This window comes from Vitis riparia, chromosome 12, assembly GCF_004353265.1.
Source record: "Vitis riparia cultivar Riparia Gloire de Montpellier isolate 1030 chromosome 12, EGFV_Vit.rip_1.0, whole genome shotgun sequence".
Taxonomy (NCBI): Eukaryota; Viridiplantae; Streptophyta; class Magnoliopsida; order Vitales; family Vitaceae; genus Vitis; species Vitis riparia.
Window position 1 is genome coordinate 4,375,724 of NC_048442.1, and position 25,542 is coordinate 4,401,265.

General features: G+C 36.9%; 2 protein-coding genes across 3 annotated transcripts in view; both read left to right on the plus strand.

The window, feature by feature from the left end:
• Window positions 1–25,529, plus strand: part of LOC117927068 (putative disease resistance RPP13-like protein 1) — a 55,772-nt gene extending 30,243 nt beyond the window's left edge. Inside the window, exons 1-3 of one of the 2 annotated variants that reach the window (XR_004653280.1) lie at window positions 23,132–23,961; window positions 24,068–24,564; window positions 25,372–25,529. The gene's annotated coding sequence lies outside the window, so the exon portion shown is untranslated. Of the gene's footprint in view, window positions 23,962–24,067; window positions 24,565–25,371 lie in introns of those variants that run through there. The other variant, XR_004653281.1, reaches the window with a different exon arrangement.
• On the plus strand, window positions 19,900–22,795 carry LOC117926874 (putative disease resistance RPP13-like protein 1). Its single transcript, XM_034846171.1, has 3 exons — window positions 19,900–21,448; window positions 21,881–22,125; window positions 22,727–22,795. Exons 1-3 carry the CDS (start codon window positions 19,900–19,902, stop codon window positions 22,793–22,795), a joined length of 1,863 nt encoding a protein of 620 aa, XP_034702062.1.
• Window positions 25,530–25,542: the final 13 nt, after the last annotated feature.

Genomic DNA, 25,542 nt, shown 5'->3' on the forward strand with positions numbered 1-25,542 from the left:
GGTTATATACTATAAATACATTATATTCAACAGTTGGAAATGTTGACACTTTTTAAAAGCGCCAAGAAAGTGAACATCATTTGTGGACCCCGCATTTCGGCTCAATGCGTTTCCCACCGACGGCGAGCTCGATTTTTATTTTGAAGAATGATTGATTTTATTGATTTAAGAAAATGACTTGGAGTGCCACTTATTTTTGTTTTATTTTTAAAGGGTAAACAGAATAAGAAAGAAAAACCCTAAGTGTGACTCCTTATTTTCGGAAAGGTGGTCTGCGAAAACCGGATCGGGTTCGGGGTCAGATTACTATCGGGAAGGTACGGTAAGACCGTAGCACCCCTCTAAGTCCTAAAGTCGGGTCTCTACTAATAAAATGAGCTGAATGGCAATCGATGCGTAATCAATGAATACTCGAATCAATCATGCACATATGAGTATCAAAATATGCAATAGAGGATAACCGAAGTGAGAAAGAGTGCGTACCTGGACCCCCAGTGACAAATGCACTATCATGAAGCAGGATCAGTGAACAATGAACAGATATAATTAAGCGCATATCAATGAATAGAGTAGATCAAACACGCAAGATAAGTAAATCAATCAAACAATCAATCAATCATGAATTCTCATATGTGGGGCTCCCACCAAAGCCCGTTTATTTTGCACGAATCAATTCCATAAATCTCATCACTTGAGAATTACGAAATTTAATTTGTGATTTATTTTTAAAACGTTTTAAACTCCGAAAAATTATGAACATTGCATGCTGAAGAGAGATGGCAGCAAATTTTATTAAAAACAGAATTTTGGAACCTAAAGGAAACCTAAGGATGAAAAATGGAAAATATTTAAATTATTTGAAAATCGATGTTTAAAAAGTTATTTGCAAGAAAAGATGTCAGAAATTATTTTTTTAAGCCAAAAAATTGATGGAATGGGAGGTGATACGTGGCATAGGGACGACTAAGCAAGCCATACAGACTAGAAATGCAAACTTGGGCACCTTGAACACTGACTGCACTGAAGATGATCTCTTGTAATTTCCTATATGTCTCTAATACCCTTCCCCCAAGCATGAACACATGAATTACTCGATCTGCTGCTAACATTTCTGGAACCTTCCCTTGCATCAACATCTCGGCCATGTAGACTTGACCCTCAACTCACTTGGTACCCCAAACCTTATAGAGATAACTTGATAATCAGGGTCTTCGAACCTTTCTTGCGGTCATCAGCCTGGCATCACTATGCTAGAATCCCATATTCATTCTCAGGTTTTACACGGCAACATCCATCAGTCTTCATTGGTATCTCAGTTACATCTTCTCCGCAAGACACTTCCTAGAACGTTGGTTCATTTCCACAAAAATTCTAAAGTCAAAGCAGCCCATGTGATGGGATGAGGTGTTAGAATAGTCATTTGGTCTGGCAAATAGCATTGTGGGACCCTGCCACATGGTGTAGAAACCTCTCTCAAGGATCCCTTTCACAATCTGTACATCCAAAACTTCAAATTCTTGCAGTCCAACAATGCAAACTTGCTGCCTTCCATCTTCTCTCATACAAAGTTTCTTTCTGTCACCGAGAAGATCAAGGAGTTTTCCGCCATATATCTCAAAATAGCTTAACCACAACTTAACCTTTGATTCCGATAAGTTGGCTGATGCAACAATCTAATGCGGTCTTCAGCAGCTCTTCCAGCCATTGTGCCAAGCATGTGGGAATTAATTTCAATAATTTTCTTCACAGATTGTGATGAGATATATCCTCCCGTGCTAGCCCGAGAATCAGTTCTTCGACGTATTTTGTGACTCATTCCAGCCATTTCAGCGATACCATCAGCATTGCCACTTATGGGGCTGTACACATCAATGGCAAACCTGGCGACGATAGTGCTGAGCATTCCCCAAAGCTGCCACTGCAATTCCATACATGACAGCCATGCTGAAACTCACATAAATAGCAAAGGCCATGGCAAATATCGGAATGATGGCAGACCTGTACCCCAGAGCCAACCCGAAAATCACATTTGTTGCAGCACCAGTCACCAAGCTGCTTCAGCCGTGGGACATAGAGCTCCTCATTGAAAACAGCCTGGTACTGCTGCTACTGCTGGAGCTGGTCGCTGCGGTGGTGGTGATGGCTGAGGCGTTTCGCCGCCGGCGGCTCATTCGAGGACAGCTTTGCTTGCTTTGTAGCTGCCCGGGCGAATTCTAGTGAGTTTGGCGAGGATTTCCATGTCAAGGACCACAAAGCTATGGGTCGGAGGTTGCAGAAGGAGTGTCCACTGAGTGTAATTCATTTTGTAGACGAAATTGGCAATGACAATCTTCACACGCCAATACTCCTTGTACGTTGGCCTTCACTTACCAATGCACCCGGATTGGACACATATGCTGCACTCCACTGAGGTGGATTGTGTTACAGCAACAGAGGCTTTAGCAGTAGGCTCAGTGCGAGAAACCGCATCCATAGTAGATGAAAGAGGAACAGAATATGCAGCTGAAACTGTGGAAACTGGTATGGGACTAATGATAGAAATGCCTGCACTTTAGTTCAACTTATAAATTCAGCTGGCTCAATCTTTCCCTCAAATTGCTGTTTAAGCTCTTATGATTCATGTTAGTCACATGCTGGCCCGCTCATTATGCTAGCAAAAGAATACATTCTGGAAACTACAGGTATCATCATGATCGTTTGAATCCCTCTCGTCTATTTTTAAAGAAGGTTCTTTAGTCATCTTCACTATATGAGCATCCCCTGAATCTCAGCACTGAAGCTGCAGCAGCAGGCGTCAAAACTTCCTCACCCATCAAGCATGCTACATGTATCTTATATATCAAAGGTGCACTCTGAAGCTCCCCCAGCTATGTCTGAATTTCCTTCCACAAGCGCTGCCACAAGAATTCCAATTTTCTGACTTCGTTATCACTCATTTGCATTTCAGAAAGGTCATCACGCTTGATCCAGAGTTGAGTGTTTTTGGGCAAATTATGAAGATTCCACTTATGAATAGGAGTAGGCACATGAGCGAAGGACTGCAGCACCGACTTTGAGAACATTGATCTTAGGTCCATTTGGCTTCAGATAGAGAAACCCAAGCCGTGACTTCTCTGATCTCGAGCACAATACCTAAACAAGAAAAACTCTCATCGAATCAAGCACTGTATTGACATGCAAATTGTCTGAGAATAGACCAGCCAACCGGAACGGACGAGAGCCAAAGGCACCAAAAATCAAGAAACTCAACGTTCATGCCTAGCTATCAGTGTTTAACTTTGACCCAGTTCCAATCATTTTATAAGTGAGTCGCTGGACAAGGGGTGTCACTAATGACTGTGCATTCTGGTTCAGCATAGGGGCAGCAATAGAGTCCATAGACTCACTGAAATTCACACTTCAGCTCGATAATAAACTGTACCTGGGTAGATGATGTCCCCCTCGAAATATTCCCAATACCTAGCATGTTCACTATGCTGTCATTTGATCCCTTCATATGGATTCCAGCTACAATCCGTGTAGAATCTTCTAGAAAAGCAAAAGATGTCAAAGCAAACCATTACCATCATCGCGGCAAATGCTACAGGGCATCTGCTGTAAATGAATTGACGATCCCTCCTGTTTCCATGAATTCCTCCATCCACATTTCCAAACTCACGTGTCCATATAATTGGAGTCTTATATCGGGACTCAGCATCCAAATTTGGTTTTAAGGCAGTCAATGATGGAGTTTCTGGTATAATTGCAGGTACTAAAGACCTTTTTGAAGTACTGAAAACTTTTGCTGATTGCCAGCGCTTGAGATGGCCTGGCTCTGTATTCTTCCACATGCTGCCGCAAAGCGTTTGGACCAGCTAGGTGTCCAAGTCGCCAACCAGTCGTTGCGAAAATCTTTAAAAATCCATTGACAGTAAGTGTTCTCTCCTACATGCCAGAAGTCTAGGATGTTTTGCTACAATATCAGCAATCTCCTCTAGGAGTTTCTTGGGATATACAGATCCTGTTGGATTTGATAGTGAACAAAGAACCAGCACCTTTGACTTCTCACTGATTTGTAGACTTAAGAACCTCTGGTGAACAAACTGCAAGCACAGCTTGAAGTACAAACTGCTTGGCTCCATTGTATAACCTTCACGAATCGCATTTATCCCGGCCTCAGCAACCATGGTAAGGGTATCCAAAATCAGGTTCTCCGAGAGCCCTCACATAGCTTGTCCAGGCCGGGATGAGAAACCAGGTGCATGCCAAGGATGAGTACCAGAAAACAGAGGAAGATGGAGAAACAGAGCATAAAGAAAACAAGTAAATAAAGAAAATCTCAGAAAATCCACTTCATGAATCATCCATGGATTTTCCGAGCAGGTGAGTAAGCCACATCAAATGTAGACACAGGCATGAATCTTGAACATCTCATCATCACAAATGGAGGCAAAGCAAGTTAAAATCATTAATGACAAACATAAAGGCAGGATTATCTCTCAACAAACAAACTGGTGGCCTCCAATATCCACCCCAAACAGCATAATATCAAAGAAAATGATAGCAATCTGAGGAAAAACAGTGAATGAGGAGAAATGAAAAGATTGCAGAGTTTATACCTGAGTCCTTCAAGCTACAAAAAATGCCTACCAAAACAGAGAATCTCCTCTCTAAATCTCTCCTAGAATCCCCTTTCCTCAGGCAAAAATCCCTTCTGCTCACCTCCTACCTGCAGCTAGCTCTCCCCGGTTTTCTCTTTTTAAACTCCTTTGAAAAATCTCTCCCCCCTGCTGAAAAAGCACCCTCTGAAAAACCCTACCGGTTCCTCCAGCTCTGCTCGGTATCCGGGAAGAGACCAGGCAGCTGCTCCGCCTCTCCTCACAATGAATCCTCCCTCCAAAAAAAATCCCACCTCACAGTTGAAAAAGCCTCCTCTCAAGCACCACCCTCCTCCCGCTCCTCTAACCGTCTGCAGCCTTTTTGCAAATTCTTTGGACACGTGTCGACCTCTGGTTGGCCATCAAAAACACTACTCTGGTGCCCCAGCAGCCAACCAGAGATTGACACGTGGCCACCCTAGATGGCCACACCTGTCAAAATGGCTACATAAAAGCAAGCCAAGAATGGGGGTCTACACATTGTATACAATTTTTGTAGTAGTGAATGAGTGAGTGACTTGTCTTATTCCATATACTCATGAGCCTCTAATTCTATTCTAGGGACTAATTTATTGATATTTACTACAGGCTTTCAATATGATGTTCTCACTAGACATTTGGCAATGATCTTTCTTCAATGACTCCCCACGGAAGACAACACCCAAGCTACATGCCCTCAACTCTTTCACTGGTAATTTTCAACACCAAAGGTCAACTCCCCTTGGACAATCACAATAGCTCTACTCATGGACAATCATAAGAATCTTTATACACTTCTCAACTCTATTCAAGAATTATAGATTAACAAAAGCCAATTTTATGCTTTGCTTGTTTGGTACAAATCAGAAACAAAGATATCAAGAATTGACAAAGATTTCTTTCCAAGTAGCTCATACCAAACAAAGTCACTTATATATTCTCCATGACTAAATTACATTACCTTTTGAATGGGCAAGGCTGATTTCTGACTTTCTCTTACATAAGCATACATGGGCACATTTATGGTTAGAGAAATATTTTAATTGCTTTGGTCCATTTTCTGAGGGTAAAACAGAGGAGATGCTCTTCGTAATCTGCAAATTACAAGTTGTTCTTACATCATTTTGTGGATTGTATGAGGTCAAAATGTGTGATATCTTATACCTAACCAGAAAGAAACAGGTATGTTTTCTTTTGGCTTATGCTTTTCAATAAATAAGGATTTGTTACTTAAATTTGTAACAAAATTATTTCAAAGGTTGTTGGGGATGGAAGGTGGAGTGAGGAAGGTTCTTCTTTTTCAGTGCCTAAAACCTTAACTGGTATTAAACAGGGAGATGGCAAGGACGCTACTACAATGGCTTCTATGTTTCTGGTACTGAATTGGTCAAGTCTGGTCATGTTTGAATGAGGTTGCTCTGTATTGGTTTGGCAGTCAGCATTTTACCAGAGATGGTGTTTGTTATGCTTCTGCTTGCATAAAGTGAGAGATTAGCAATTAGTCACATTTGAAAGGCAAGCATACAAGAATATAACATCTTTGTTATGATTTTGATGCATTTGTTTCTTTCCTAATTTTGATGTCATTTTGTTCTTGTTTTGGTCTTTCTTAGGTCTTCTGTATACATGGTGTTGTTGGGATGATCACTTAGATCACTCTCATGTCCCCTATTCAGAAATCAAAACTAGGATCATTTTCTTAGAATTGACAATGTTCCTGTGCTTCTCTCATTGGAGGAATTCCCATTGTTTGTATCAGCAGAGTCAGATGTTTAGAAAGATTTTGACATCCTGGCGAATACTGTAACTTGATTCGTTCTCATTCAATTTCCTAATTCTGAATAGAAGGAATGAAGGATGTTATGTTAAGCTTCTTCACTTTCTTTATGCAATAGACAAGTCTGCTCAAGCTCTTAGTTCTAGGGTACTAATCTGCAAGAATTGATCAAATATTACTTTAATTGGAATTTTCCAGAACATTGCTAGTGATGAATTACAAAGACCACACTAGCTTTTGCATTTTTTCCATGTCCCACAACATCTATGTACTTTAGCTTATAGGTCATGAAGGATTAAGCAATTAAAGAAGATAGGAGTCATCATCATCACAAGTCACAGCATATAATAAATAAGAAAAAGAAAATTAAAGGTGAAACATGAAATCCATTAACTTATACCCCAAATGATACTGAAACATGCCTCTGACTAGTTGTTGGTTTTAGAATCTAGAAGTGCTGGAAACAACAACCAAAAGTTGTATATGAGACAACGAAAATGTCTACTCTTATTGAATGATAAATGCAACATTTATACACAAGTTTGCAACAGAAAACAATAGAAAAGCAGCAAAAATAGCTGGAACTAACAGCTATTTCTTATAAAATAGCAACAACAGCATAACAGCTCTATGAAACTCTATCAGGTTCATTAACTAAGTTGTTTTATGGTTGCACACTCAATTTCAGCATCTCTTCACACCTCAGTAGCCTTCTTAACAGATTCCTAAGCTTCCTCAATTCAAAAACAACTTTCACACGTCTTCCAGCATGTTTGTAGCTACTAAGGCATTTTGCTCAACACTCCTCCTTGACTTGGGAGCTACAAACTCCAAGTCTTTTTCTGAGAAATTCAAACCTAGCTCTTGGTAGAGCTTTTGTTAGAATATCAACATTTTGCACTTTTGTTTTACAATGTACCAAAGTTACTTTTCCATCATGTTGTATTTCCTTTAAGAAATAAAACTTGATTTTGAAGTGCTTTGTCTTGCCATGGAATACTGGATTACTTGCAATTGAAATTGCAGCTTGACTGTCAACAAAGACTTGCGTGCTCCCAGTTTGCTCCATGTTTAAGTATGTTAGCAGTTTTCTTATCCAAAGTGCTTGATTTGCAGCAATAGCAGCAGCAATGTACTCTGCTTCAGCCATGGATTGTGCCACGATATCTTGTTTTTTAGAGCACCAAGAGAAAAAACCTGAACCAAAACTAAAGCAATAACCTGATGTGCTTCTCATATCATCAACATAGCCAGCCCAATCACTATCAGAAAATCCATGAAAATGAAAATTCTGCACCTGCTTGAACTTAATGCCAAAGTCAATAGTGCCTTTTATATATCTCACAATACGTTTTGCTGCATGCAAGTGAATTTCACTAGCACAATGCATGTATCTTGAGAGTAGACCTGGCCTTGTTGGAATCAAATACATCAAGCATCCAATCATGCTTCTGCATAACTCTTCATTTACTTTTTCAGCACCATCTTCTTTGCAAAACTTTTCTTTTTGATTCATAGGTGTGGCTGTGGGCTTGCATTCCTCCATCTTGAACTTTTTTAAAATTTCCTTTGCATACTTCTACTGACAGATGAATATCTCGTGCTGATTCTGATGCACTTCCATTCCCAAGAAATAAGACATGTCTCCAAGATCTGTCATCTCAAAGACCTCCTCCATTTCAGCTTTGAATTTATCTATTAAACGTTGATTGCTTCCTGTTACAAGCAAATCATCAACGTATAATGAAATAAGAAGTATGTCAACATCAATTTTTCTAATGTAGAGTGTGGATTCACTCTGACTTTTTTTAAACCCCAAACCAAGCAGATGTACATTAATCCTGTTGTACCAAGCTCTAGGGGCTTGCTTCAAGCCATACAAGGCTTTCTTTAGTTGATAAACCTTGTCTTCTTTGTCTTTTACTGCAAATCCTTCAGGTTGCTCCACAAAGATTTCCTCCTTAAGGTAGTCATTTAGAAAAGCTGATTTTACATCTAGTTGATAGATTTTCCAACCCTTTTGAGCAGCCAAAACTAGCAACATCCTTATTTATCCAACCTTGCTACAGGTGCAAAGGTTTTTGAAAAATCCACACCGAACATTTGAGCATAACCTTTGACAACCAACTTGGCTTTATGTTTGTTTACAGAACCATCAGAATTGAGTTTGGTTCTATAAACCCACTTGACACCAATGGCCTTTTTATGTGTTGGTCTGTCAACTAGCTCCCAAGTGTTGTTTTTCTCTATCATGCCGAGCTCCTCCTGCATTGCAACCCTCCCTTTTTTATCCTCAACGGCTTCATTAAAACCTGCAAGCTCAAACAACAACCACATTACACCTTTGATAAATATTAGAAAGTGATTTGGTGCCTCTTAAAGGGATGTCTTCAATATTTTCATCAAGGAACTTAAAATTCTGATTTTTTTTTTTTAGCATCCCAACTCCATTTATCATCCTCCATGAATTTGACATCTCTGCTAACAATGACTGTGTTAGCATGAGGCATATAGACTCTATAAGTCTTTGATTGGCTGTTGTATGCTACAAAGATCCCGGCTTCTGCCTTTTTATCCAACTTGTCCCGTTTCACCTGAGGCACATAACAAAAACAAAGGCAACCAAATATTTTTAAGTTTAACAATAGAGGTTTATATCCAAACCAAGCCTCGAAAAGAGTCTTTTTTTGCAAAGCTTTGGTCAGGAGTCTGTTCAGTAGAAACACTACAGTGTTTGCGGCTTCAGCCTAGAAGTTTTTTGGTAGCCCTTTCTCATGCAAAAGGCATCTTGACATCTCCATTATAGTCCTATTCTTCCTCTCCACCACTCCATTCTGTTGTGGTGTGTAAGGTGCAGTCAATTGGTGCTCTATGCCTGCTTCTTCACAGAAATTGTTGAATCTTTTAGAAGTATATTCAGTGCCATTATTTGTCCTTATAACCTGTATGATGGCACCACTTTGGTTTTCTACTAGGGCCTTGTACTTCCAAAATACATCAGCAACCTCAGATTTAAAATTTAGGAAAAAAAATCCAACAATATCTGGTATAATCATCTATAAAGGCAATGTAGTACTTACTACCCTTTAGAGATGGTGTTCTCTGAGGTCCTCCAACATCAGCGTGTACAAGTTGCAGCTTGTGTGATGATCTCCATGTAGATTTCTGTGCGAAAGGAAGTCTGGATTGTTTTCCATACTGACAGGCTATGCAAGTAGGAAGATTTTGCTTCAGGTCAGGTAGACCTACTGCAAGTTGATTCTTCTTCATGTAGAGCACTCCATTATGATGAAAATGCCCCAATCTCTTATGCCATAAAGCTGTGACATTATTTTCTTGAGAAACAACAGCCTACTCTTCCTCAAGCATATTCAAGGCAAAGTTTTTGCCTCTCATCTTGATCTTGAACACATATTTTCCATTTCCATCCTTGATCATATAGAACTTGTCCTCAAATAGCACCTTGAAACCTTTCTCAAGTAGCTGCCCAACACTCGAGATTTTGATCAATATTAGGAACAAATAAAACATCAGGTATAAGTTTCAAGACCGAGAGACTTTCAACGGCAACAGTCTCTTTGCCCCTTGCTGAGATGTATTCCCCATTTCCAATTCTTACTTTGGAAACGGTTGTTTTGTCAAGTTCCTTGAAAAGCCCTTGATCATAAGTCATGTGGTTTGTGCAACCACTGTCTATGAGCCAACTTTCAGACGTGTTTTTGCTAGAAAAACAAGTGGCAACAAAGAACTGTTCTTCATGATATTGATCAGCAACTGCAACCTTGGTCTCTCATTCTTGTTGTGTTTTGCATACCTTCTCCATATGGCCTAATTGACCACAATTGTTGCACTTGACATCTGGCATCCACCAACACTTTTGTGGAAGATGATTTGTTTTTTGCAATGAGGGCAAGGTGGATGGGCTCCTTTTTTATTCTTTTTATTATTGCTTGACTTGTTGTTCTTCTTGTTTTTCTTTCTGTCTTTGCTGAAATCATTGTTTTGTGATTTGGCTTGGAATGTTCCCTCAACAGATCCTTCTTGTCTCATCATTCTCCTTGGTTCCAAGGCCTGCAAAGCATTAACAATTTCTGCCAAAGATATACTTGACAGATCTTTAGAGTTTTCCAAGGAAGAGATTGTGGCTTCATATTTTTCAGGCAGAGTTACTAAGATTTTCTGAACGATTCTTTCATCAGAAAATTCCTTACCATACAATCTTACCTTGTTTGCTATGCTAAGTAGTTGTTCAACATAATCTTTGATAGTTTGAGACTGTTTCATTATGCTCATTTCAAATTCTCGGATTAAATTCATTACCTGCATATTCTGCACCCTTTCATTCCCTTGGTACTCATTTTTTAGATACTCCCAGATTGCTGCAGCAAACTCCATTTGCATGATTTTGGTGAGAATGGAAGGTGAAACTGCAGAGAAGAGGCAGGCCTTGGCTTTCGCTTTCCTTGTTTTTCTTTCCCTGTGAATCTTCATTTGATTGATACTTAGATTGTCTCCAAGTGGTGGTACTTCATAATCTTCTTCTACTGCCTCCCAAATATCCAAAGCTTCAAGGTGGACTGTCATTCTAACAGCCCATGCTTGATAATTATCACCATTGAAAACTGGTACTGACAGAAAGCTTGTATCTCCATCCATTTTAAGGTATTTTGGCTTCACTCAATCCTCACAGGTCCCTTAAGATAGAAGGCTCTGATACCAATCTGTTGGTTTTAGAATCTAGAAGTGCTGGAAGCAACAACCAAAAGTTGTATATGAGACAATGAAAATGTCTACTCTTATTGAATGATAAATGCAACATTTATAAACAAGTTTGCAATAGAAAACAATAGAAAAGCAGCAAAAATAGCAGGAACTAACAGCTATTTCTTATAAAATAGCAACAGCAGCATAACAGCTCCATGAAATTCTATCAGGTTCATTAACTAAGTTGTTTTATGGTTGCAGCCTCAATTTTAGCATCTCTTCTCACTTCAGCAGCCTTCTTAACAGATTCCTAAGCTTCCCCAATTCAAAAACAACTTTCACACGTCTTCCAGCATTTTTGTAGCTACTAAGGCATTTTGCTCAACACTAGTTATTCACAGACAGATAATAAACATGTCTTCTATTTCAGATATCTCAGCTAGTCCTTTGACCATCCCTCATGAGTCACCTTCATTAACTGGTGCTAAGAGCTTCTGCAAAGGCTCCTGAAGATGCTGCTATTTTAGTTCTAGGAATATGATTGTATTATACAAGGGGATGTTGGGTGTGTTACTACCAAAGCTAAGAAAAATCCTTTTGGTTTCAAAAATGATGTCTTCCTCTCAATTAACCATTTATTAGTGGATACATACATTTTATGTGCATCTGTCCATGACTTTACAATTGTTTTCTTTCAGGTGGTTATGACACTTCAAACTCCAATCACCCTTTAATCTTCTTGATTAGGGCATCATCTCCAATGGAAAACAGATGTCTGACTCAGTAGTCCTTTTTTCTTTGATAAGCTAAACTGGCATCAATCTTTATTGTTTAGTGTCATTGTTGCATGCAAACCTGTGTTTTGCAAACCATGATGAACTATTAGATTGATGGATATCCTTTGGGTTGGGATGGTTCAAAGCTTCATAATACAAAAGACTGTGGCATGGGAAAGTAGCATGTTATGCTAATTTGCCCCCTTCCTTCAATTAGAGGGTTTTTCTTTTCTTTTTCTTCCAACACAGCAGTTGAAAGCAAACACAGAATATTGGGGTCTTCTTGTACTTACCAATGATTATGTGGATTTTTTGAAGTATTTTCTTCCTTGTAAGGCAAAAACATAGAAAAAGTCAAAGCACCTCTCAATATGTGTTTGAAGTACCATTTCAATCTAACCAATTTCAGGTCAGTTGTAATTGACATCTAACTGTTCCTTTAAGGGCATATCTACTTGCTCTAAACTCCAATCCTTCACAGAAGTTGATGTTCAACATCTTGTGCTTCAATATACAAATTAACTTTGAAGTTGAATTGTCAGTTCTGGTCTCAAATGTCCTTATACGCAAATTAACTTTTAAGTTGTTGCCATGGTCATAAGACATGGTGCCAAGCAGCTCTCCAAGTATAATAAGTGACTTGTCTTCTTTATATACTCATGAGCCTCAGATTCTCCATAGGCTAATTTATTGATATTCACTGCAGGCTTTCAATTTGATTTTGTCACTGGACATTTAGAAATGATCTTTCTTTCCAATGAAACAGTAACCCATGGCTCTACCCATGGAAGACAGTAGCAAAGACACAGGCCATCTTGATATATGAACAATCACATAGCTCCTAATATCTTCATACACTTCTCAACTCTATTCAAGAATTATACATTCATAGCCACTTGTATGTTCTCCAACCATGGAGACTATCCTTCCAATCTACAAATTACAAGTTGTGTTCTTAAATCATTTTGTAGGTTCTATGTGGTTGAAATGTATGACATATTATTGCTAACCAGAAACTGACTAGGTTGTTTTCTTTTGGCTTATACTTTTCAGTAGCTAAGGTGTTTGTAGCTTTAATTTGTCATAAAATTGTGACAAAGATTGTTGGGGATGGAAGGTAGGGAGCACCAAAGTGAGGAAGTTGTTGTTGTTCATTGAAGGAATTCCAATTTCCATCTTGGTTCTCATTGTTTATATCAGTAGAAAGATTCATACATCATGAAGAATACTGTAACTTGATCCATCCACATTTAAACTTCCTAATTTTGTAAAGGAATGAAGAATGGTGTTATGTTGAGCTTATTCACTCGCTTCATGCAATACCAAATTCACTCCTCTGTGCAAGTTCTCATTTCTAAGGTACCTAATCCACAAAAAAAGGGTCAAACATTACTTCAATTGGAATTTCCAGAACTATTTTACCAATGATTTACAGATATTACACAAGCTTTTGCCTTGTTTCCATCCTTCCTTACCTGAACCAAATCCATTCTAACAACTATGAACTTTTGGTTGTAACATGAAAGCAATTATTTATATCCCAAGTGTTATTAACAGACATACAGACAGACAGACTTTATTTCTCTAGAGTCTGGACAGAAAATAAAGGGAGTTGAATCAGAATAGAAAAGAAACATTCAATTCAAGAAACATTCAATTCAGTTATAAATATTATTTACAACATCCCTTTCTCCTATTCATGAAATATTTCTTCATATTAACAACCTTCCATCCTGTGTTCATACTTAAAACATAAATGTACACCCACTACTATGTACAGGTGTGTGCATTATTTTCTTCTTTCCACCTTATAATTAACTTCATTCTTCTTCATGTCAAACCAATCACATGTTATCAATCAGATATGTATACCATTGCCCATGAATATTAACCAACTGTGGCTGCTGCCACCAATATTACAACAGTTGTCACCACTCTATCAATCAGATCAACAGCTCTCACCCGCCAGAGTGCCATTTCTGCTAATTTCTTCCTTGAGGGCCTTCCCTACAAGCACTACTCCTCTTGCAGCCAAATAAACAGCATGGGATATTCTCTCAAACAAGACATCCCCAGGTTGCAGGCTCTTCACCAACATCCTGCTCATAACTGCTTTCCTCGCTTGAAACTTGTCGATGTTGGCGACTTCCTCACAATCTCTTGAAAATCCACTCATGATTTCAACAATTTCTTCAATTCCTGCCTCTTCAAAAGGGTCCAAGAGCTTTGAGACTTCTTTCCCACACCTAACTACCATGTTTTCCATCTCCATAGGGTTGGCTAGTGCCAGATGGTTTAAGATTAGCATCCATCAGTTCTTAGACAATTAAGGAGGGAGAGAATGAACTCCAAAATTGCGCAAGCAAATATAAGGACGGGTCATTGGAACTCAACTAGGACAAAATTTTCCTTTTCCTGGAAAAATCAAATGTTTCATGATAGGAGCCCATCTGTCTCGGTAATGTGGAGAGCTCTAATACTACCGGCTTATGTATTCATGGCAGAAGTGTGTCAACAAATATTAGCCTGTAAGGAATTTTGTACAACATAGCTTTGACATATTGAGGATTTTGGTTCAGGCCAAATGATGGAACAATGTGACCAAAAATATTTCTCAAGGGCCAAGCTAATTACAGTTCTACTTTTTTCCTTCTTTACCACTGTCTTTTCTCCCTTCATGGCCCTCAAATCCTATGTACTCTATAAAGGGCCATCAAATGATGTGGAAAGATTGTGTGTGTGGATGTTAAACTACAAATTCAACAAATTGGGCTAACCCTGTTAACACCAAGGAAGAAAATATCAGGATATATCGGCAATATATCGTCGATATATCGTGTATCGGAGAAGGTGGATACGATATATAGGTAAAATATATCATCTGATGGAAATATTGGTAAATATCGGTGTCATGGATAAATCGGTGATACAAGCAAAATATCGATCCTAAATGGGAAAAAATCGCTGAAATTTCAAAGATATATTGGATATAATATATCGGTGAAAATTTGGTAAAAAATTAAATTATTACAAATAAGTTAATTTTAATTATTTTATAATTTATTTTGTATACTAATTAAATATAAAACAAATATAAAATCATAAATAAAATTATCAATATTTTAAAATAAAAATAATTTGTATCAAAATTTACCAATATTTTAAAATAAAAATTAGAAATATATTTAAATAACATAATTAGTAAATTTTCAATAATTTAGTTTTAAATTAATAATTTTATTTTATTTTAATATTCAAGTGTAATAATAGTATATTGAGAATAAATTAACTTAGTACATTTTTAAATTAATATAACATTCAATTTAAATTAGTACATTTTTACAATTAATTAATATATTTTCAATAGAGGTAAGTAAATTAACTTAATATAGTAATATATTTAAATTATATAATTAGTATATTTGTAGTAATTTAACTTCATAATGAGTCTACACTTAAAAAATTCACATTTCTTATTAGTCGACACTATATAATTAATTTAATATCGCAAATCATATCATACATATATTAATTTTTCAACAAAACAACTTTAAAATGTCTATTATACTTCTAATTTCATTTTTAAGAATTTTTGGTCTATCGATATTTTGTGCCAAAATATCCGTCAATATATCCTGATATATCCGTAAAATCCAAGTGCTGATATATCCATGATTACCAATATTTTCATCCTTGGTTAACACCTAGCCGCACGAGCAGCCTCCTTGCTTGCACATAGGTTCAAAAAAGGTTGTGATGTGAATAATGATTTGAATTTTGCTGGAGACTTGGATTTGCGGATGCATCATTTGATTGATTGAAGATATTTTCTTAAGCTATAACCCCAACAGTCAGTAATAGGGATTGATAAGATTCGGGATGACATTGGTCTACAGCCGTCCTAAGCTCCAGTACCTGACAAAAGTTATTGATAAGAGTCTTCCTACCACCACCACTTGCCTTTCATATTTGCCTTTATTTTCATTCATCTCTGGTGGGGAATCTGAAGTCCATATGGGTTGACGTGAATTCCCAAGTCAACAACCAAGTCGACGAAAGAATTTCAATAAATGAAAATGGTGTTGAATGACCAAATAAAAACAAATTATTTTTTTGGAAAGGCCTTGACCCATATATTGTATGCAAGGTTATGGTCCTTTTATGATGTCAAATAGTATTAAAAATACCATTTTTAATAACATTAATTATTTAAAATGAATATATTGAATATTCATGTAAAATTTTAAAAAAGAAAAAAGAAAAGAAAAAAACTTCTTCTTTCTTGACAAATAATATATTTTTTAATAATTAAATATTATAATTTACGAACTAATAAAATAAAAATATTAATAAATTTACATTTTATTTTTATCATGATTTAATATAAAATGGTAAAATATTTCAACTGTTTTATTGATAAAAGGATATAGGATTTGTAAGTTCACATATCCATGTATGACTTTCGTTTACATCCCCTTTCCTTTTCTTCCTTTCTCCTTGTATTCTTTTCGTGGACCATTGAGCTGTGATGTTTTGTCAACAATAACAATGCAGAAGTCTGGGCTCTACCATGATGTCCAATAATTCATTCAACCATTGGAAACTTTGCCTGAACCAATCTTTTCTAGTTTGGAGGTTTCATCTTGGGTGTGCTTACTTTCTTCCTTGATTCATCTTTCACTTCCTTTTGCCAGAGAAACAGACATGGATGGGGCTTTGGGTGGAGGTGTTTTTCTTTCAGCTTCTCTCCAAGTTCTATTTCACAGACTTGCTTCTCGCGAGGTGCTCAACTTCATCATGGGGCATAAGCTCAATCATGCACTCCTCAAGAAGTTGAAGAGAAAATTGTTGTCTGTCCATGTTGTGCTCAATGATGCCGAGGCGAAGCAAATTACAAATCCAGCGGTCAAAGAGGAATATTATATAAAATGTTTCCTAGGTTGGTATGTGATCGTAATTAGATTCTTTATAGAATAAGTAAAGCAAATAGGAGGATTTCTATAAATATTTTAGGTTATGATCAAGTTGAAAAAGTTATGAGAAGAGATATGATAGAGGTCAGTTTGTAAAGACTACATATTATGGATAGAGATGTGAAAAGGAGTAAAAGACATCTGATAGAGTAAGAGACCTTACGGTTAGGGTGTAGATACGAGGAAGAGTGGGAGACACCGAATGGAGCAAAATAGCTCATGATTTAGAATGAAAATACAAAGAGTGGAAAACGTTAAATATTTTGAAATCCAATAGTTGTAATTATTTGTATCCTCTGTAATATTTTCTATCATATTGTGAAATGTTATCTTGCATCTGTGAAGGTAGGCATGATTGATCGAATCACAATAAAATCCTATACACCTTTATATATGGATAATTTTAGTTTATGCCCTTCTATTAATATGTTGCAATATTAAATCTTTTCCTTACGCAACATATAGTTCTTATTTTAATGTACTAGTACTAATCATTTTTCACCTTCGACAAAAAGGGATAGTTGATTTAGATATACCAATAGAGTTACATGTAGCAGCCATGGTTTTGCACATTACATTTTCTGCTATAACTACTTCAATCCAATGAGGGAAACCAGAATTTGATGCTACAAGTGTTATCTTAATGAAAAAAGAAAAAAAAATAATTATGTAGGCTAAACAATTGCACAAAGAGTCATTATTAATTTCTACTTGGACTACATAACACCCCATGGCCCCTTATTAAATAATGATATTCAAGCAACTAAAATATGCAACTTAATAATAATTTAACATTAATGGAAATTTTTTTGAAAAAATAATAGAGAAAGGATAAGGTGAAAATCTAGTATGCGAAATTTGATTCTTGTTCGAGACTTGGGTTTGCCGGTTTATCATTTGTTTGATTGAAGATATTTTCTTAAGCTACAACCCTAGCTGTCAGTTACAAGAATTGATAAGATCCTTAGTAACATTGGTCCATATGGCTTGATGTGAACTACTAAGTCAACAACCAAGTCTACCAAAGAATTTCAATCAATGAAAATGGTGATGAATGACCAAATTCCTAATTAAACCTTGAATCCCAAGTTAGATATCCAAATAAAAAGAAATTATTTTTTTTTAAAGGCCTTGACCCATATATTGTATGCAAGGTTATGGTCTTTTCATGATTTCAAATGGTATTGAAAAATACCATTTTTCTTTTTCATTTTGTCCAAAGCATCCACAGTAGCATAGGCTTGCTTAGTAATGATTTTTGAATTTTTATTTTATTTTTATAGAACATTTTTTATACAAAATAATTTTTTGAGAATTTATTCTAAAAATAACTTTTTTATAATAAATTTGAGATGTTTTTAGTTATTTTTTGTGCATGCTTGAGTTGTGAGTAATAATTGAAAATATGTAAAATATTTTAAAAACTTTTGAATTATACATAAATGCACGATACTTTTATAAAAAAATAAATTAATAAAGCCTTTCTTTTATATTTGAGTTTTCAAATAGAATTTTATTCCTCAAAATAACTAAGAATTGTTTTTCAAAATTTGCCAAACAAATCCATAGTATCTATATAAAAAAAACTTTATGCATTAATGATTCTATCGAAATTCGATACAAGAATCATAATCCATCTAGAAATTGCATGTAGTTGTTTATTAATTAAGGTTTTAAAAATCGAACCCAATTGGATAATTCGACCTGTTGGAATATCGACCAATCATCCTATTATTGAGAAATTGAACATTCTTACCCAATGGACCACTTGAACCATCGATCTTGTTAAACAACCAATTTCCCTAAAAATTAAGCTTATACAATTTGGGTTTAATATTCATATTATATTCTTAACACCTCCTATCAAATCAAGTTCTGATGTCATTTTGAATAATCAATTTACTAAAAGCTTAAGCAAGTCTAACCGTTCAAATTGGTTGGGCTAATAAGAATTAGACCAACCTTTTCCCCACCGTTGGGTCTTTTTTTTCTTTTTCTTTTTTTTTTTTGGTCATTTTTCTTTTATTTCTTAGGTTCTTGTACCTCATTTTTGTATTTAATAGAAAAAAAAATACAAACTACGTTGCCCCACTTGCTTTCCCTTAAATGTAAAAGTGGCAACCATTTCCATTTTCCCCCTAAACATGGTATTTTTTATATATATAAAATGAGTGGATATTCATGTATATATTCACACTAAAGTATTAACAAGATTTATACAATATAAAATGAAAAAAATAAATAGCAAAATCTTATTCTATTTTTTATATATAATATATTCTTTCAATAATTAAATGTAATATTTTCACTAACTAGTAAAATAAAAATATTAATAAATTTATATTTTATTCTTATCACGATTTAATATAATAATATTAAACATAAAATGGTAAATATTTCAATTATTTTAAATATTTACAAATAATTTTAATTTTTGTGAGTTATTTTTAATTGATGTGTAAATTACATATTTATAATATCATTCTTTAATCATGATCCCCAAGATTGAACCCTTGTTCCAAATCAAAACCTGATAATTTTTTTGGTTTGATGATCAATCCGATGAGAAAAATATTTATATTGACCCTAAAAAATTGTTAGTTTCACCTTACCTGTATATTAAGAATGCAATAAAAGTAAATTTTCATAAATTTTTTTATATAAATCTCATTTAATTCTCAAAATACCTTGATTTGCAACCAAAAAATTTCATTTAGTCAATAATGAAATCCAGAAAAAGTCAGAAGATGGCTTTCATGAAGCTTCAATTAAGTCTACGTTTTTATCACAATGGAAGGAAAATCATGTACGAAGGATGAAAATCTTCAATCAAATTTTCATTTTCTATATATTGACCAATGAAGTTTGTTGTCGGCAAAGAAAGCTGGCATATGGGGGGGTCTACCATGAAAACTTTGGAATTCAAAGTTCCTTTACCGTCAACAAGTTGCATTTTCTCTATAATTTTTTCTGGTTTGGAGGTTTCACTTTGGGTTTGCTTACTTTCTTCTTCCCTCGATTCATCTTTCACTTCCTTTGCAAGAGAAACAGAAATGGCAGGGGCTTTAGTTGGAGGTGCGTTTCTCTCAGCTTCTCTCACAGTTCTATTTGACAGGTTGGCTTCTCGCGAGGTTGTGAGCTTCATCCGGGGGCAGAAGCTCAGCGATGCGCTCCTGAAGAAGTTGGAAAGGAAGTTGCTGGTCGTCCATGCAGTGATCAACGATGCTGAGGTCAAACAGTTTACAAATCCATATGTGAAGAAGTGGCTGGTCTTGCTTAAAGAGGCCGTGTATGATGCGGAGGACATATTGGATGAGATCGCCACAGAGGCTTTGCGACACAAGGTGGAAGCTGCGGAGTCCCAAACCAGCACAAGTCAGGTGGGTAACATCATGGACATGTCAACCTGGGTTCTCGCTCCATTTTATGGTCAGGGCATAGAGTCTAGGGTGGAGGAGATCATTGATAGACTAGAAGATATGGCACGAGACAGAGACGTCCTTGGGTTGAAAGAAGGCGTTGGTGAGAAATTGGCACAAAGGTGGCCTTCTACTTCTTTGGTAGATGAATCTCTTGTTTATGGCAGGGCTCAAATTAAGGAGGAGATGGTTCAACTGTTGCTCTCTGATAATGCAAGGAGTACTGATGCCATGGGTGTGATCTCCATAGTCGGCATGGGTGGCACAGGCAAAACCACACTTGCCCAGCTGCTCTACAATGACCAAAGGGTGAAGGAACACTTCGATCTCAAGGCATGGGTTTGTGTTTCCGAAGAATTTGATCCTATCAGAGTTACGAAAACAATTCTCGAGGCAATCAATTCATCCACGTCCAATACCACTGATCTAAATCTACTTCAGGTTCAACTGAAGGAGAGAATTAATATGAAGAAATTTCTACTTGTCCTGGATGATGTTTGGAACGAAGACTCTTGTGACTGGGATACGCTACGAACTCCACTCATAGACGGGGCAAAGGGAAGCAAGATTATTGTAACTACGCGAAGCACCAAGGTTGCATCTGCCATGCGTGCAGTCCATACTCATTGTTTAGGTGGGTTATCCTCTGAAGATGGTTGGTCCCTGTTCAAAAAACTTGCATTTGAAAATGGAGACTCAAGTGGGCATCCACAACTAGAAGCAATCGGAGAAAAGATTGTCCACAAGTGCCAAGGTCTACCGCTGGCTATAAAAGCAATGGGGAGTCTCTTACACTCCAAGGTTGAAGCAAGAGAATGGGATGATGTATTAAACAGTGAATTATGGGATTTGCCCACAGATGCGGTTCTTCCTGCTCTGAGGTTGAGTTATTATTACCTTCCTTCACATCTAAAACGCTGTTTTTCTTATTGTTCAATCTTTCCCAAAGACTACAAATTCGAAAAGGAGAAGCTAGTTTTGTTATGGATGGCAGAAGGTTTGTTGGAACAATCAAAAGGCAAGAAAAGACTGGAGGAGGTAGGCAATTTGTACTTTGAAGAACTTCTATCAAAGTCATTTTTCCAAAATTCAATAAGTAATGAGTCATGTTTTGTAATGCACGACCTCGTGAATGACTTGGCACAATTGGTATCTGTAGAATTTTCTGTTTCTTTAGAGGATGGTAAGATATACAGAGTCTCGAAGAAAACTCGTCATTTATCGTATTTGATTAGTGAATTTGATGTATACGAGAGTTTTGACACACTTCCTCAAATGAAGTGTCTCCGAACATTTTTACCAAGAAGAAACTATTATTATACATACTTGAGTAATAGAGTTTTACACCATCTATTGCCGGAAATGAAATGTTTACGAGTGTTGTGTTTGAATGGTTATCTTATTACTGATTTGCCTCATTCGATTGAGAAGTTGAAACACTTGCGCTACTTGGATCTCTCTAGGACAAGGATTCAAAAGTTGCCTGAATCGGTTTGTAACTTATACAATTTACAAACAATGATGTTATTAGGATGTGATTATCTCGTTGAATTACCCTCAAGGATGGAAAAATTGATTAATTTGCGCTACCTTGATATTCGTTATACTTCTTCAGTGAAAGAGATGCCAAGTGATATATGTAAGCTAAAGAATTTACAATCACTTTCTACATTTATTGTGGGCCAAAATGGTGGGTTAAGATTGGGAGCATTGAGGGAGCTTTCGGGAAGTCTTGTCATTTCAAAGCTGCAGAATGTTGTATGGGATAGGGATGCATTAGAAGCTAATATGAAGGATAAAAAGTACCTTGATGAGTTGAAGTTGCTGTGGGATTACAAGAATATCGATGCTGCTGGTGTTGTGCAAAATAGAAGGGATATACTCAGCAGCTTACAGCCACATACAAACCTCAAGAGACTCCATATTTATTCTTTTAGTGGTTTAAGCTTTCCAGCTTGGGTAGGAGATCCTTCATTCTTCAATCTTGTTTACCTGAAGCTTCATAATTGTAACAATTGTCCGTCATTGCCACCACTCGGGCAGCTACCCTCTCTTAAACATCTTTCTATCTTAGAAATGAAAGGAGTTAAAATGGTGGGTAGTGAATTTTATGGGAATGCTTCTTCCTCCAACACAATTGAGCCCTCCTTCCCGTCCCTACAAACTCTAAGATTCGAGAAGATGTACAACTGGGAGAAATGGTTATGTTGTGGATGCAGACGTGGAGAATTCCCTCGTCTTCAGGAGTTTTGTATAAATGAATCTCCCAAACTCACTGGGAAATTACCAAAACAGCTTCGTTCATTGAAGAAACTTGAAATCATTGGTTGTGAGTTGCTTGTGGGCTCCCTCCGAGCTCCTCAAATCCGTGAATGGAAAATGTCGTATTCTGGTAAATTTCGGTTGAAAAGGCCAGCTTGTGGGTTCACTAATCTCCAAACTTCAGTAATTGAAATTTCAGACATTTCTCAATTGGAGGAACTACCACCACGAATACAGACGCTATTCATTAGAGAATGTGATTCGATAGAGTGGGTATTGGAGGAGGGAATGCTACAAAGAAGCACATGTCTTCTCCAACATTTGTGCATCACAAGTTGTCGTTTCTCCAGACCCTTGCACAGTGTTGGTTTCCCCACTACATTGAAGTCACTACGTATCTCGAAGTGTAACAAACTGGAGTTTCTCCTGCATGCGCTATTGAGATCCCACCATCCATTCCTTGAAAGTTTATCCATTTCTGATGTTAGCAGCCGTAATTCTTTCTCATTATCTTTCTCATTAAGCATCTTCCCACGGTTGAACAGTCTCAACATCTCTGATTCGAAGGGCTTGAATTCCTCTCCATCTCCGTTTCAGAGGGGATCCCACATCTCTTAATAGTTTTCAAATCATTCGGTGCCCTGATCTTGTATATATTGAATTGCCCGCTCTCGAGTCTGCAAACTATGAGATCTCCAGATGCAGGAAGCTGAAGTTGCTGGCGCACACGCTCTCATCGTTGCAGGAATTGAGGTTAATAGATTGTCCAGAATTGTTGTTTCAGAGAGATGGTTTGCCCTCCGACCTACGTGAAGTTGAAATTTCATCCTGCAACCAACTCACATCTCAGGTGGACTGGGGTTTGCAAAGACTGTCCTCTCTTACAGAATTCAGAATCAATGATGGATGCCGAGACATGGAATCATTTCCCAATGAGTCCCTACTGCCCTCCACACTTACCTCTCTTCACATATCTAATCTTCCGAATCTCAAGTCTCTGGACAGCAACGGGCTTCGACATCTTACCTCTCTAACAACATTATACATCTCCAACTGCCGTAAGTTCCAATCCTTCGGAGAAGAGGGTCTTCAACATCTTACCTCTCTTGAAGAGTTAGAGATGGACTTCCTCCCTGTGCTCGAATCCTTGAGAGAAGTAGGTCTTCAACACCTCACCTCTCTTAAAAAATTGTTTATCTCTGACTGCGATCAGCTCCAATACTTGACAGAAGAGAGACTGCCAAACTCCCTCTCTTGGCTGAAAATCTATGGTTGTCCTTTGCTAGAGTGTAGATGCCAATTTGAGAAAGGCCAAGATTGGGAATATATAGCTCACATTCCACACATAGTGATAGATCGTGTGCTATACTAATGACTAATGAAGGTGGTGATTCCACATACATAATGACTTGGGTGTGCCATACAGTCAGTCAGGTACTTGTTCTACACTCCAAAAAACCAAAAAGACCAATGTGCCAATATTTATGTGCGTCTGAATTTCTAATCATTTCTATTGTGGTAATATATTTATGTTTCTCAGGTTAACAGAAGTTTGTGGCAATATACACAAACTTGTAAGATTCCATTGCCTATGGTCAGGCAGACAAGGTGCCAAGTAGCCCTCCACGTATAAGAGACTTGTGTTCTTGATATATGACTATGATCTTTCCAATGAAACAATATTTGATGAGTCTCCCCCTGGAAAGGCAGCAGCAAACACACTTCTGAGACTATTCCATTGGAAATTTGCAATATGGCCTGCGTCAATTTTTGCTGCCCTGTTGTTGGAGATTTGAGTGTGCAAGAATACTCTGCCCTTTGACTTCAGATTTTTTCTCTTATGCTACAAGACTGAAAACAAAGAAGTGAAGAGGTGTGGAGGAAGACTGACAATAGGTACTTGCATTTTAACATACACAATTGAAATATTTCAATGGCTCATTCAATTTACCTTTATAATGGGCAGAGGTGATTCCTGAATTTATCCATGAATTGCTGTGATACAGGCAGGCATGGACGAATTTCTGGTAGTTTATGGTCAGTTGAACATTTTAATTGTTTTATTTCTTTTTCGTGATCCCTTTTCCATCCTTAAAAATGGAGATTCAACTTTCTGCCATACTTACAACTTTCTGCTAGGCAATGCCTAACAAAAAGGTATCATTACCAAAGGTTTAATTTGATGACTTTATTAACCTTATTGGGCCTCTAAATTACATGAATGACTAAAAAGGTTTTGCAAGTTTATGCATTTTCTGTGGAATACCGATGATTTAAACACTCGTACATCTTCTATGATGAAATGTGCTTGCAATTTTACTTGCATCACAAATAGGCTCTAGGTCTAACTATTGCATGTAAACAATTTTGAATTATATGAATACTTATTTTGATCCTTTTGCAAGTTATCTTTTCACAGGAGTTGAATTAGAATCAAGATACTGTATCTTTTCTCCCTTCCATATCAAGTTAATCATCGTTTTTCCTCTCCGACTCACATTAAGTAACCAGGATGAACATGAATGATTTCTTATAAGAAACATATTTTTGTTTTGATAATGAGAAATATATCAAGTAAATAGAAATAATTAGATTTGTGACTTATTTGAAATAGAATTAGAGTCTAAGAATTTATGAAATTAGAAAAAGGATCCCTCCAAAAGAGCCTATTATTCAATTGGTTTCAGTCACTATTTTAAGTCCAATTTGTGTTGATATGGAATTGCCTAGTGTCTCAAACTCAAAATCTCATCTTTTGACTTGATGCCATTGTCTTCTACTTTACCCCTTCCTTCACTTTACATCGTCATGATACGGCATATTGAGGTCTTCTTGTACTTGCAGAAGAAAGAAGTCAAAGCACCTCTAAGCTCTGGTCGTTGGGAACTGTCAATCTTGCCAAGTTCAGTTCAGTTGTGTATGACGTCTACTTGTCCTGAGCTCCATCCTTGATAGAAGTGGATCTTCAACATCTTGTGCTGCAAGATATTAAGATTGGATTTGTGGTTCTAGTAT

What these genes read in the sequence shown, in the direction of transcription:
- LOC117926874 (XM_034846171.1), top strand. Translation starts at nt 19,900, where the DNA reads ATGGCAGGGGCTTTAGTTGGAGGTGCGTTTCTCTCAGCTTCTCTCACA. An exon ending in TTCTGTTTCTTTAGAGGATG is followed by an intron (nt 21,449 to 21,880) that starts GTAAGATATACA and finishes ATACTTCTTCAG; the next exon opens with TGAAAGAGATGCCAAGTGAT. An exon ending in ATATCGATGCTGCTGGTGTT is followed by an intron (nt 22,126 to 22,726) that starts GTGCAAAATAGA and finishes TTGAAATTTCAG; the next exon opens with ACATTTCTCAATTGGAGGAA.